The sequence below is a fragment of the Mangifera indica genome, chromosome 17, assembly GCF_011075055.1.
Source record: "Mangifera indica cultivar Alphonso chromosome 17, CATAS_Mindica_2.1, whole genome shotgun sequence".
Taxonomy (NCBI): Eukaryota; Viridiplantae; Streptophyta; class Magnoliopsida; order Sapindales; family Anacardiaceae; genus Mangifera; species Mangifera indica.
In genome coordinates this window covers 4,981,531-4,995,369 of record NC_058153.1, presented here as the reverse complement: position 1 = coordinate 4,995,369, position 13,839 = coordinate 4,981,531, and the positions used below count along the sequence as shown (strand labels likewise).

Below are 13,839 nucleotides of genomic sequence, written 5' to 3'. Positions count from 1 at the left end.
CAACACGGGAGTCTGTATGACCCAAAAAATTGATTGATTTTGATGGTGACGATGAGAGCATGGTAAAACAAAGGAACAGTTAATTAGGTGGGCTGTGCATTTCAAACCATGGAGAGTGTGAGGGCACAGTCGCACAACACAACCAACCTTCTTAGTTTCCAGAACCCACTCGGAAAGTTAGTTCAAAAGAATAGACGACGAATTTAAATTTCAAATAAGTCATATCCAACATATGCTTATGAAATCATCAACCAGGACTTATTATCTTGATTAAATTACAACCACTTATGCCCAAAGAACATAAGACGTGTTTGGTTCTCATGCTTAAAATGTCTACTGTAAATTGCTGAAAATATGCTCTTTTTTTATCCTGACTGCACATGCAGTTGAATCACGTTTGGGATTATTTTATTTTAGTGTTTATTAAGAAGAAAATCCCAACATGCTAGTTTTATTATTTACAGTTTTTTTGGTCTTCGAGAGAGACGTAGAAGGAGTTGGGTTTTGAGGGGTTGAGGATTAGTTGGAGGAAGGAATAAAAAATATATATAAAATAATAATTTAAAAGGGATATTGTTTGGCATTTATAGAGGAAAGGATAAGCAAGTTTCTTTAGACAGAAGAAGAAGATAGAAAGTGAGATCGAGGTTGAAATGGGAAGGAGTCCTTGCTGCTCTAAAGATGGGCTGAATAGAGGAGCTTGGACGGCTATTGAAGACAAAATACTCACTGAGTACATCAAGGCGCATGGTGAAGGAAAATGGAGAAATATTCCACAAGAGGCAGGTCTTAAGAGATGTGGGAAGAGTTGTAGGCTCCGGTGGCTGAATTATTTGAGGCCTGATATCAAAAGAGGCAATCTAAGTGAAGATGAAGAAGATCTTATTTTCAGACTTCACAGACTCTTAGGAAACAGGTAATTTCTGACTATTCTCCACTTTATCGATTTCACAGATATTAGTTGATAGGCTTGCTTGCTTTTTCTATGCAGATGGGCTCTTATAGCAGGGAGACTTCCAGGGCGAACAGACAATGAAATTAAGAATTACTGGAACACCAAATTATCAAAAAGGGCACATGCGAAACAACCAAATCATTCAAATATTGCGAAGAAATCTGAAATCGAAACGGTTAACGAGGTCCCCAACGAAGTGCGGTGCAGCCGTGATTTTGTCACTTTACAACAACATGAAAAAACTGAAAATCGTGTTGCAGTTGAGACGCCATCCATGGCTGCAGAATCCGAATTTAATGATGGCTCATTTTCGTTCGTCTCTAATGAGCAACATTCCTCGGGTCACATGATAGATTTTGATGAGTGGGGTATAAACCTCTCAGAAATTCTTGCTTCCAGTTTCAACAAGCTTAGCGATTTCGATGATGTGATAGAAGGAGCAAGAATTAACAGTGAGATCGAGGCCAAAGGCATAGAAGGTGAAGCATATCTAGTAAAAGAGAAAATGGTAGAGAATCGGGATGACGGAATTGATTGTTTTGAAGCTAAGATGGAATCGGGTTTCGGATCTTCTTCTCATGAATCATCTGAAGAGTTTTGGCTGTTCTAGTTATTTTATCTAGCTGCGTGTAATAGTTCTATAGTGGTACTGTAATTCAGTGAAGGCTCCCCGTTGTCGTCGTCGTTTGTCCGAGTCTAGATTTGATTATACAGATGCATGTATCTCAGTCGATCTCATCAATCAAATACGATGGGGTGGGGCTGCTGATTAGGCACTGTTAACTTTGTACTTTGAAATTGGAGCCAATTAAAACGCCTGCAATCGTCTCAAATGTACCTAATTGGCATCTAAAGGACATTTCTTTCCGGGAAATTGAAATTTTTATTCTTTTTTTTTTTAGTGTATATATATAATATTCATCCCAAAATTTAAACAAAAAATATCATAATAATATTTTATTTTTTTAAAATACCTCAATTGATATAACTCCTACATACAGAAAGAGATAATCTTTTTCTTCAGCCTTCCAATGAGAAAAGAATTTTTTTTTCAACCTTCCAATGAGAAAATAATCTCTGCAACATGAAAAAAAACACTTCTTCAACAGAGAACACATATGATTGAACAATAAAACCCATGTGAGAAAACCATTATAAAGGATTCAAATTAGACACAAGGGAGGAGAGATGAAAATTGGTAGATTTATTTAGAGAATTAACATTTGTTGCAAAGATTTCACAGCAAAATTATTCATATTCAGGTCAGTTTTGATTCAACCTCATATGTTATGTATTTTCTTTATGAATAATTGAAAGCCAAATAATATATGGTTGATTAATGTTCATAACTTCATGTGAAATTTAATTTTGTTGTGATTTCATGTTGTTAGATTATTTAATATTGTTATTTTATGTTGTTTTCATTGTTTAAAGTTGTTATAACGTTGTTTAATGTTGTATTAATGGTCAAAAAATACAAAAATTGTGGTCTGAAAAATTTCCAAACAAAGGGCTTGGCTTCACTAACACTCGAACTGATATTTTTCACACTTTCTTCCTTCCACTCAATTTCATGTTGTTTAATATTGTTATTTCGTGCAATTTTTATTGTTTAAAGTTATTATAATGTTGTTTAATATTATACTGATGGTTATAAAATACAAAAATTCGTTTTTGAAAAATTTCCAAACAAAAATGGCGTTGCCAACCCGGATTAGCGTCATCAACCCATTGGCGGTAGGGGTTGGCTTGTTTTTTCTCCTTCCATTCCACTCAATTTCATGTTGTTTAATGTTTTTATTTTATGTTATTTTAATTATTTAATGTTGTATGTATTGATGGTTATAAAATACAAAAATTTAAGTTTGGAAAGTTTTCGAAAGTTACTGCTCTTTTCTAAAAATTCCTGTTCATCGATGGTTACTATCCATAGTATATAAACTTTGTCTAGACATTGGTGTTTTTACGTTTTTAGGTTTATTCCTAGTCAAGATGGAAAAAACTGCATTTAAGATTTGCTACGAAGGCCAGTGGATTAAAGGTGATGACAATATGACAAAATATGTTGGTGGGAATGAGAGAGGGATGTGTATTGACACAAGTATTGATTTTGAAGGATTCATTGCAAGAATAAGCTATCATCTAAGACTAAATCGAAGTCAATCAAATGTACACGTATTTACCCCAGGTGATGTGGGTCCAATGGAGATCGTAGACGATGATGATATGGAGTTTTTTATGGTTGTAGCAAGAAGTTCACAAGGATACCATAAACTTTATGTTACCGAGAGTCCAATTGGTAGAAGAGACAATCGACAAGCCGAAGATATTCATGAGGAAGAAAGGGAAAATTATCCGACAGATGAGTGGGCACATCCGCAAAGATTTGATAATGATAATGACGACGATATGGATGAGGATTACGAAGTAGAAGATAATGAGGATGATGATGATGATGATGATGATGATGAATTCTTAGAGTTTGCTAAGGACATGTATGATATTTTGAGCCAAGACGTTAGTAGAAGTCAAAGTGATGCTTGTAATGAGAGGACTAAATGTAATAGGAGACATCATGGCTTTATGAATATTGGAGCATATCCAACTCACATTCATAATCCAAATCCATTTCAATGGGTTCCTAAGTCTGTCGTTGATGTTGAAAAGGCAGATATTAGTAATCAAGCAACACAAAGGGCTAACCATTTGCAAGTGATGAGTTTTTATAATTCGAAGGCAGAATTAAAAGCATTATTTCGAACATATGCGTTAGAGATAGAAATTCAATGGAAGGTTGGTCACTTTGATAATACATGGTATGGGTTTATATGCGTACACCCACAATGTAAATAGTGGGCACGAGCAACAAGAGAGCAAGATAGAGACTATTGGTTCTTACGACGTATGGACGAGACACACACTTATCCGCAAGATCAAATATTGTCGCACCATAGATAAGTTGGTGCAGAATTGTTGGGAAATATATTTAAGTCAATGTTTGTGGTTGATCGTATTTATCAATCGAAAGAAATTATTTCAGACATAACAGATAGGTACAAAATTGATATATCCTACACGTAAGCATGACATATCAAAACATATGCAATAAATACATTACAAAAATCTCCGAAAGAGTCTTTCGGTCCATTGCGTGAGTATTGTCATAAAAAAATATTTATTTATTTATATATCACAGTTCATATGCTAAGTAGACGTTGAATAACTAATAAAAAATATTTATTATTTAACAAAATAATATTTATCTTAACAAGAAATATTTCTAACAAAATATATATATTTATTTAAATAAAAATTAAATAAAGTCAAAATAAAAAATTTATTTAAAGAAACAAAGCCAAAAAGCTAACTAAAAGGGTTGGCAATGCCAACCCCTTAATTTTTTACATAAAGGGGTTGGCGCCAACCCCTTCTTACATTTAGTACACCTTGCTAACCCCTTCAATTTACAATGCCAACCCTTTTAAGCAAATTTCAGGCAATAATGCTAGCCCCCAAATTTGTGCCATCAACCCCCCTCCCAAAATTACCTTTCCAGCCAAAATCAGTTTCCTGACTTTTTTTCATTTTTAAAATTGCAACAATTGGCTAATTAACAATATTGTTAAAATTGTAATATTTAACAATATTTTGATTTACTTAATAGAATTCCGATAGAATTAAATTGAATTGATTTACGCAGAATTCAAATTGAATTAATTTTGGTACGATACAATACATTTATGCTTCTGTTTTATAAGAAAACTTCATCTATTGTCCTGCCATTATTTCGCTTCTGCAAATCCAACAAGTTTCGTCAGTCGATTGCTTACTAAATTTTTTTCGTGCAAATTTGTGCTAACTTTAAATCTCTCTTTTATGGTATGTTTAAAATAGATGTACTAAAGATGAATATATCTATATGCTAAAGATGAAATTTTACTTCACGTGAAAACAAATCATTGCATTATCTCTCCTCTACAAGTCAAGTTATTCCTTGCAAGTTTTTGAAAATTTTAAAATTTTTCCTTGCAAGCTCACATGAATATCCAATTCATTTTTGTTTTGATTCTTGGGATATATATATTGATGTATTTTTTGCATATTCAACACCAAGTACTTCAGTGCATGCTCTTCATGGGTGGTTTCTTGAATTATCTTTTCTTGTGCTGCTTTAATACAAGATTGACGTCAACCAAAATTTCGATAGATAAGATCAACTAAGTTTACAATTTTTGTATATTTAATCTAAAAAAATTAAACTCGACAATTTTAAATTCACTTGATCTTATCTAATACATATATATAAATCTTGTTTCAAATACTGATACTAAATATCTATAAATGTTTTCTCTCTATAGTGCATTAAAAGCAATAAATATTGTACACTTTGTTTTGGTTTCTCAAGGTTGAAGATAAAGGCAATTTAGACATCCTATCATATAAAATGGTAAAAATATTTAGAGTATAAAAAATGTAGTATAAATGTATACGTGGGCCCAAATGAGGGTAAAAATTTCAATTTCCCTTTATTTCCTTTTCTGGTGTGGCGGTGAGTTTAGTCTTTCGAGAAAATATGTATGGTTAATATTTCTTAGAATTATTCGAAAGGTCAAAAGACTTATTCCCACTCAAGCTATAGTAAAATTTTAAATTTTCACTTTTAATTTTCAAAAATCTAAGTATTCACCTATAATCAAATTTTCGTTAAAAATTTAATTAAGATTAGAGGTAAAATCATCATTTACCAATTATCAAAAAAATTAAATTTTTATAATATTTTCATCTCCCATATTTAAAAACTTACATTTTCCTTAACCCAACGTTTGAAAAGTGACAAAAACCCCCTAGGGTTTGTTTCTCTTCCTTCAACACAGATTTCTCCTTCCCTGGCCATCGGTCGTCCTCCCTTTCCCCCTTATCTCTCCTCCGGTTTCTCTCTCTTGCCTCCCCGACGGTCTTTGATCAGAGAAGAAGACAAAATCATCTTCATCTCTCAAACGAAGACCATTTCATCTTCATCTTGGACCAAAGACGGTCAAAGAGGCAAGGGAGAGAGATCAGAAGAGAGATAAGGGGGGAAAGGAGAATGACTGACGACTGGGGAAGGAGAAATCGACATTGGAGGAAGAGAAACAAACCCTAGGGGGGTTTTGTCACTTTTCAAACTTTGGGTTAGGGGAAAATATAAGTTTTTAAATGTGGAGGAGGAAAATGTGATGAAACTTCAATTTTTTGGTATATGATAGTTTTACCCCTAACCTCAACTAAAATTTTTAACAAAAATTTGGTTGTAGGTGAGTGCTTAGATTTTAAAAAATTGAAGAGTAAAAGTTTGAAATTTCACTATACCTTGAGTGGAAATAAGTGTTTTGGCCTATTTGAAATGGATAACTAGTCTTTTCAATATTTAGAATATAACCTTTTTACTCATTGACCTTGATATGTTCATTTGATATCAATAATTTTAAAATAGTATCGGCAATCAATTGATAGTTTAATTGGTTTTAAATAGATAAATTTAATTTATTATCAAATTATAATAAATTTTTTAAATAATATCAAATTAATTAATAATTTTTGTTTAAAAATTTACAAGAAAGATTAATCAAGATATCCAGATATATAATAATTAGAATATATTATTTTTAAGAAATGATAATTATTCACCTAATTTCAATAAAATAATTAAATGAAAAAAATCTTCATCTTATGATATATAAAAAAAAAAAACATAATGAGATACTTTTTTTCTTTTTTTAATTTTATTTTTGAGCTTATGTCTTCTTTATAGATCTTTAACAATTCATTTAGTTTAATCTAAAATAATCAAACTATTCAAAAATAATTAAATCTTCTAAAGATATCCTAAAAATACCTCAAATATGATTCTGTCGGTTTTGATTAGTTCATTCGGTTCACCAAATTTGATCAAGTTTAATCGAATCAATAAATAAATCACTTTTTAATGTTAATCGGATCAAACTTAGAGTTGATTTCTTATTCAATTGGTTGAACTAGCTGGTCTGATCCAATTTTTAAAATAATAATTAATATATTAAAATCTATTTTTAATGATTATTTTGGTTATTAATTTTTAAATGATATAAAATTATTTTATAAACGTGTATAAAACAATCTAACATGCATTGATTTATTTTATAAATGTGTACACCAATGAAAAATATTGTAGGTGAAAAACAGTGCAAACAATAGGAATGAACGCAACAAAGCTTTTAAAGTGGTTTGACTTGTCACTTAGATATCTACATCTAATACTATGTTATTGATACTTTGGTGTGATAATAGCATAACAAAAATATGAATGTCTAAATTGAAATATATGTCTCTAGTTTATAGGACAAAAGATAAGATGACATGTGATTCTCTAATTAAGTGAAACAAACCTAGCATACAGGTTTAAAGTTCTAACCTAATTTTGTTTACTACGGAAAATGAATAATCACGTTATCCTACTTTGTTAGAAATTTATTACCGTGTCATAAAGATACGTGATTAACATAAAAGATGAGTCTAAACAGTTCACGAGAAGGTGGAAATGGCCAAAACTACAAGTTCCAACCTTCTCGCTATCTTTGCATAGAAAGTCTCTTCTACATGCATTTAGGGTAGATTGTACGTAGGCAATGTGTCTGGCCACTTATCGTATAATTGATTACTTTTGATATTGGTTACGTGAAGTTGAAGAATTTGACCCCACAACATATATAAATGCGTTCTTATATTGGGATTTGGATTGGGTATGTACACTCTTTTTTATCCAAGCACTATATGGAAGAGTGCAATCAGTCAATCTCGAAAAAAATTATTTACACTCATTTTTCATCTTTTTGACTTTATCTTTGCTGAGAATGAAGAATGTAAGTTTCTCAATTGTGAGTGATGGTTTACAATTTAAGGCTATAGTACAAATTGTGTAGGAGGAGAATAATGGAGGACTTACGATTTCAGTTAACAAAATTAATGCAAGTAAAAATGGTTTGTTTTCTTTGATGAAAAAGATCCAACAGTTGAAGCTTGTTGGTTTGTGTTTCTTTGAGAAAAGATCAATGATTGTGGCTTAATTATCCCGCGGATCGCCACATTAGACAATATTTTTTTTTGCATAAATTCAGTTGAAAATTTTATGATTCATTTTCTAATAAAATCAAAGTATTATTTTAGTTTCCCTCGCTCTCTCTTTCTCTCTTTCGAAATTTCTAGAGTTTTTTTCGGACTCTCTTGATTTGTCGAAACTTTTTTTTTTTTTTTTGAGTTTTTCTAATTGATATTTTAGTCTTTTCATGGTATGAAAGCTATCATGACTTCCATCAACTGGGTGATCTTTCCTCTTCACAAAATTTTCTGGAAACACCATGTTGTCGCTTTCTGAACCTGTCATGGCAAAATTATTGATGACAGGAGCTTCATTTTTTATGATAAGTATTTAGACAATAAATCCAAGCTGCTACTGGAGAGCGCAAGTGTTTTACTTGGTGGAACTCACATGATGGAAGACCACTTAACAAAGTTAATCTTTGCCCCTCACCTTTCATATATGTCCGATTAATGATTGTAATGTTGATTTAGCTAATAAACAGAAACATTAATACTTAGTTTCAAAAAAAAAAATGATAGGATGCTCATGTCATGGTTGTTAGCTTCTATTTCGGAAGGGATGTTTAATTGTGTAGTTAAATGCAGTATTGTGAATGATATATAAAACACTTTTCATAATTATGTTTAAATTGTAAAATCGAACTGAACCGTTTAAAAATTATAATTTGGTTTGGTTTAATTTGTAAAATTATTTGGTTTTGGTTGGAACTTTTTAAACTTTTTTTTCAATTCGAGTTATGGTTTTGATGATTTTCAAACTGAACCAAACTGTAAACTGTATTTTTTTTAAATATATATAACTATATTTGATAGAATTTTCCAATGAGTAATTAGTATACAATTTATTTTTTCATATTTATTTTATTATTTTCTTTACATACATATTGTATATAATTTTATATATGTATCTTATATTTTAAAAAATTATAATTCAATTAATTTTGGTATATGATATATATATATAAAAATAAATAATTATAAAATATTTAAACTATAATAGTTGAATATCGTATCGTATATTAAAAATCTAATTTACTATATTGTGTATCATATCATATGATGTGCCTTTTAAAAATTAAAATAATAAAATATTATAATTAATATATCATCATTTTCAAAAATATCATAAACACCCTTGACATTTTAAAAATTTTCATATAAACCCTTAGCACTATCATTTACTCTAAAAAAGTGTATCAATTAGTATTGGTAATACGTATTATATCGTATGATACATTTACTGTATCATATTAATTTGATACACTCTATAATACACATTATTTTCTATTTGTATTATATATTATCAGAGGATATGATACATATCGTATATCATAACCAATTATTAACTATGGGTCAAACCATAATCTAAATTGGATCAAATCATATTTTTCAGTTTAATTTGGTTTGGTTTAAAATGTAAAATGATTTGGTTTGATTTAAAAATTTTTCAAATTGTTTTTTTCAATTTGGTTTGAAAAAACTCTCAAACCACATCAAAACGGACCGTGCACATTCTTAATTTTGTTTATAAATCTTAGATTAGAATAACTCATGTAAGAATTGTGTCACAGACATTGAAGAAATGTTCTTTGGGAGTGGATGAATATGTTAGGAGAATGAAAGAGATATTTGATGCGTTGATAGCCAGTGAGCAGATAACCACTGAAGAAGAGCTTATCAATTTTATCATAGATGGTCTAGGGCTTGAGTTTGACCCTGTAATTGTTCATATCATGTCCAAAATTGATTCTCCAACTGGGTATATTAGTTTGATAGAAGCAAAGTTTTTGCTTATAAATATAAGCAGAGATTGAACCGTAATTCAAGTTTTACGTTGGATTTACATAGTGTGGTACTGTAAATGTGGCCAACAAAGATGATAGTATAGGTTTAGAACATTGGGGAAGTAGTGTTGTACCAATTCAGTTGACATGGCTATGATGAATGTTAAAATTAAGTCTAGTGATACTCAACATACTAAAACGAATAGTCAACAAGGATTAGGAGTATTTAATTTAAGCTAATAATTTCGGCCTATGGACCCAGGAAGAGGGAAGTTCTTTGCTCAGCATAAAATTCCTTATTAAGATTTGTGGTGAAGTAGGGCATAGATCTCTCCAATGTTACCACATATTTGACACTACCTATGAGGGGAGTCCATAAACCATACTTTTCAGGGTTTAATTATTCTAGTCCCAATAGGCAAGAGGCCTACTCTGCTGGCTTCAATAAAATGCATGTATCTTTAACTCAGAACAACGGACCCATACACTCATATTTCTGTCTTTTTACTACAAACCTTCCGTTTCATACCCTTATGTCTCAACATATAGATCAGTCATAAAACATCTCAGATCAGTCTGCTTATCCCACCTTTGATACCAACAATCCTTTACCTTCACACCAAGCTAATATACACAATATATTACCAAAAAAAGAAAGGCATTAAGGATAGAAAAATAACCAGCAAATAAATATTTGGTTATTATAAATACTCATTTTATTAGTTTAACGATCAATTATTTATATTTTTGTTTAAAATAAATAAATTTATTACTTTAATAAAAGAAAAATAGTAATTAAAAATTTATATATTATCATTAAAAAGTTTTAACGATAACAAATCTTATCATCATTTATCATAATAGCTTCCCTTGTTTAAACAATTAATGACAGATAATACTTTTAACAAGGGAAGTTATAACGACAAGCGATAATAGAACTTTTCTCATTGTTAAATCTTTTTAACGACGAAAAATAAATTTTTAACAACCATGTTTTTCTTATTAAAGTTATAAATTTATTTAGTTTTAATGGGAATATTAATATTCGATCACTAAAATCATAAAAATAATACTTATAACTACTGTATACACTATTTTCCTTTTGCCAATATTAATTTTTTTTTTTCATAGTGATACTACCTTTACACCTCATAATGAGTAGCCAATATAGCCATTGTAGTTGATCTCAGTTGGTACATGAAATTTATAGCTATTAATCATGTAGTTTCGAAGACAAATAAACTAGATATGAAGTTAAAATATAATGGAGATGAACAGTTACAAGTGAGTAGCGGAGAATGTTTCAACATTTCTCATATTAAGAATATTCTAGTAAGTACCTTACCATTCCATCATATTTTTCTAGTAAGTACCTTCATCTTAAGAATATTCTATGAATACAAAAGATTACAAAGAATGAACTTAGCATATCATAATTCACAAAAGAATATGATTTCATTGTTGAGTTTAATTTCGAAAATTGTCTTGTGAAGGACGAAGGGTAAAAAACAATAATACTTCGAGGAGTAATTAAAGTTAGTTAATTTGTATTAGTTGGTTACTTCCAGCAACATTGGTTTTCAAACTACATCATATAAAGGTATTGGATTTGAAGAAAAGCTCTCATATTATTTATGATACAACAGAAATATATTATACATAGTTTATTGCCAAAAATGGTGATGATGGAGAGTAAATTTATGTTCTATATTTGGTACAAAATCAAACTAATAAATAAATGAAATCAGTTGACTGATGAGTTGTGATTGAGCTATGATTGAGGCAGACTATTTGCTCCATTATGCCTCTACAAGATAGGCATGGTGTCAACAATGCCAATCTTGAGACATTGAGTTGATGTTACTAACGGGTAAGAGGCTTTGTGAGTGAGTCAGCTAACTGATCAGTTGAATCTATATGAACTTGCTTGTTTTGTACTTGAGAGCGGACAAAGTGGAAGTCAACCTTGATATGCTTCATACGACTATCGAATACAGGATTCTGACGTAAATAAATAGTGCTAACATTGTCATAGTAAACCGTCGGTGTAATGGACTGTGGAAAGTGAAGTTCTTAAAGCAAATTTTGTAGCCAATTCAGTTCAGTAACTGTGGCTACCATAGCCTGATATTCAGCCTCAGTGATGAATAAGCCATTGTGTATTGCTTCTTTGATGACCAGCTGACGATGTTGGCACTAAGAAAGGTAACATAAGCTGAAGTAGAGGTATTGTTATATGCATTACCAGCCCAATTAGTGTCAGAAAAGGCTTGGAGAGTCATAGAAGAAAAACACTGAAGAAGAAGGCCACGATCAAGGGTTTGCTTGAGATAGCAAAGAACATGTTTGATAACAAACCAATGAGAAACAGTAGGATGATACATGAACTGACATACACGATTCACTACATAAGAGATATTAGACTTAGTGAGAGAGACATACTGAAAAGCACCAATGACTTGCCTGTATTGTAAAGGATTTGTCGAAGGTGATCAATCCTATAAGTATAATTTCTCCGTGGTAAAGAGAGTACTATGAACTCCTTCGGCATCATTCATGTTGTGATTGTGGAGAAGATCAACAACATATTTATGTTGAGATAGAACAAAACCAGCCTTGGTACGTAGGACTTCCACCCCAAGAAAAAAATGAAGGTCACTTAGGTCTTTAAGGAAGAACCATTAAGCGAAAGAGTGGATGACTTGATTGAGAAGACCTGTGTTGTCGATGATAATGATATCACCAACGTAGAAAAAAAGAAAGACAATGTCTGTCTTGAAGAAAGGATGAAGAAAGATGTATCTGATTGAAAGTTAACAAAGCCATAGGAAAGAAGAAATTGTTTCAACTTAGTATACCAACCTCATGGCGTTTGATGAAGACCATAAATAGCCTTTCTTAGTCTACACACATGATTAGGAAATTAAGGATGCATCAAGCCTAGTGGTTGGTGCATGTAAACTTGTTCTTCAAGGTTGTCTTAGAGAAAAACATTGTTGACATTCAATTGGTGCAATGACCATGCAAATTGAGTGGCAATAGGCAGGATCACACGAACTATTGTGGGTTTGATGACTAGGCTGAAAGTAAAGTGAAAATCAATACCAAGTCATTGAGTGAAACCTTTTGCAACCAAACAAGCCTTGCACCGATTGATTGTCCCATCAGGTTTGCATTTGACCATGTATATCCATTTGCAACTATATTATGTGTGTTAGATGTATGAACTAAATCTCATGAGTGATTATTTACATGTGTATCAAATTCATCTCTCATGGCATTCTGCTAATGAGTGTACTTTTAGGCTTAAGTGAGTGTAGATGGTTCAAGAGGTGCAGAAACAACAAGATATTCAAAAGGCCAAAAGACTATTTCCCATCCAAAGTATACTGTTTTTTCAAGTTTCTCCCCTTTAACTTTGAAAATCTCAAATACCTACCTATAAGTAGTTAAAATTTATGGAACTCTAACCCCTTAAAATTTTATCTCTTTTTTCCCCTTAAACTTTAAAAACTAAAAGTTTTCCCCTAACCTAAGTTTTAAAAATGACAGTTTTCCCCTAAGGTTTAGTTTTCGGATCTTTGAAGCCATCTTTGGGGCCATTACTGGTGGCTTCTCCCTTCTAAAGCTTCGTCTCCATCCAGTAGTCTCTCTCTACTCATTTGGATATTCAATCAATGTAGAATAAGACTTGGAAGACGATAAGAGATAAAGAGTTTCGTCAGGAAGATGAAGCTCTTTGTCTTCCCAGATGAAGATGAAGATGTCGTCTTCGTCTAGAAAGATGATCATCTTCTCAAACGTCTTCTTTTGGAAAGACGATCGCCTTTCCAGATGAAAATGATAGCTTCATCTTCTAAATCTTATTCTACCCCGATCGAACATCCAATTAGGTGGAGAAAGACCTCGAGAGGAAGAAGAAGCTTTGGAAGGGAGAGACCACTAGCAATGGCATCAGATTTGGCATTGAAGATATGGAAACTT

The 13,839-nt window shown here is 31.4% G+C and overlaps 1 protein-coding gene across 1 annotated transcript; it reads left to right on the top strand.

The window, feature by feature from the left end:
• The first annotated feature begins 463 nt into the window (after window positions 1–463).
• Window positions 464–1,829, top strand: LOC123200115 (transcription factor MYB1-like). Its single transcript, XM_044615245.1, has 2 exons — window positions 464–916; window positions 992–1,829. The coding sequence occupies exons 1-2, from the start codon at window positions 654–656 to the stop codon at window positions 1,563–1,565; spliced, it is 837 nt and encodes a 278-aa protein (XP_044471180.1). The 5' UTR covers window positions 464–653; the 3' UTR covers window positions 1,566–1,829.
• The last annotated feature ends 12,010 nt before the right edge of the window (window positions 1,830–13,839 follow it).

Excerpts from the sequence above, each read along its gene's own strand:
- LOC123200115 (XM_044615245.1), top strand. The coding sequence starts at position 654 with ATGGGAAGGAGTCCTTGCTGCTCTAAAGATGGGCTGAATAGAGGAGCT. Across the intron at positions 917-991 it reads CACAGACTCTTAGGAAACAG|ATGGGCTCTTATAGCAGGGA; the intron begins GTAATTTCTGAC and ends TTTTCTATGCAG.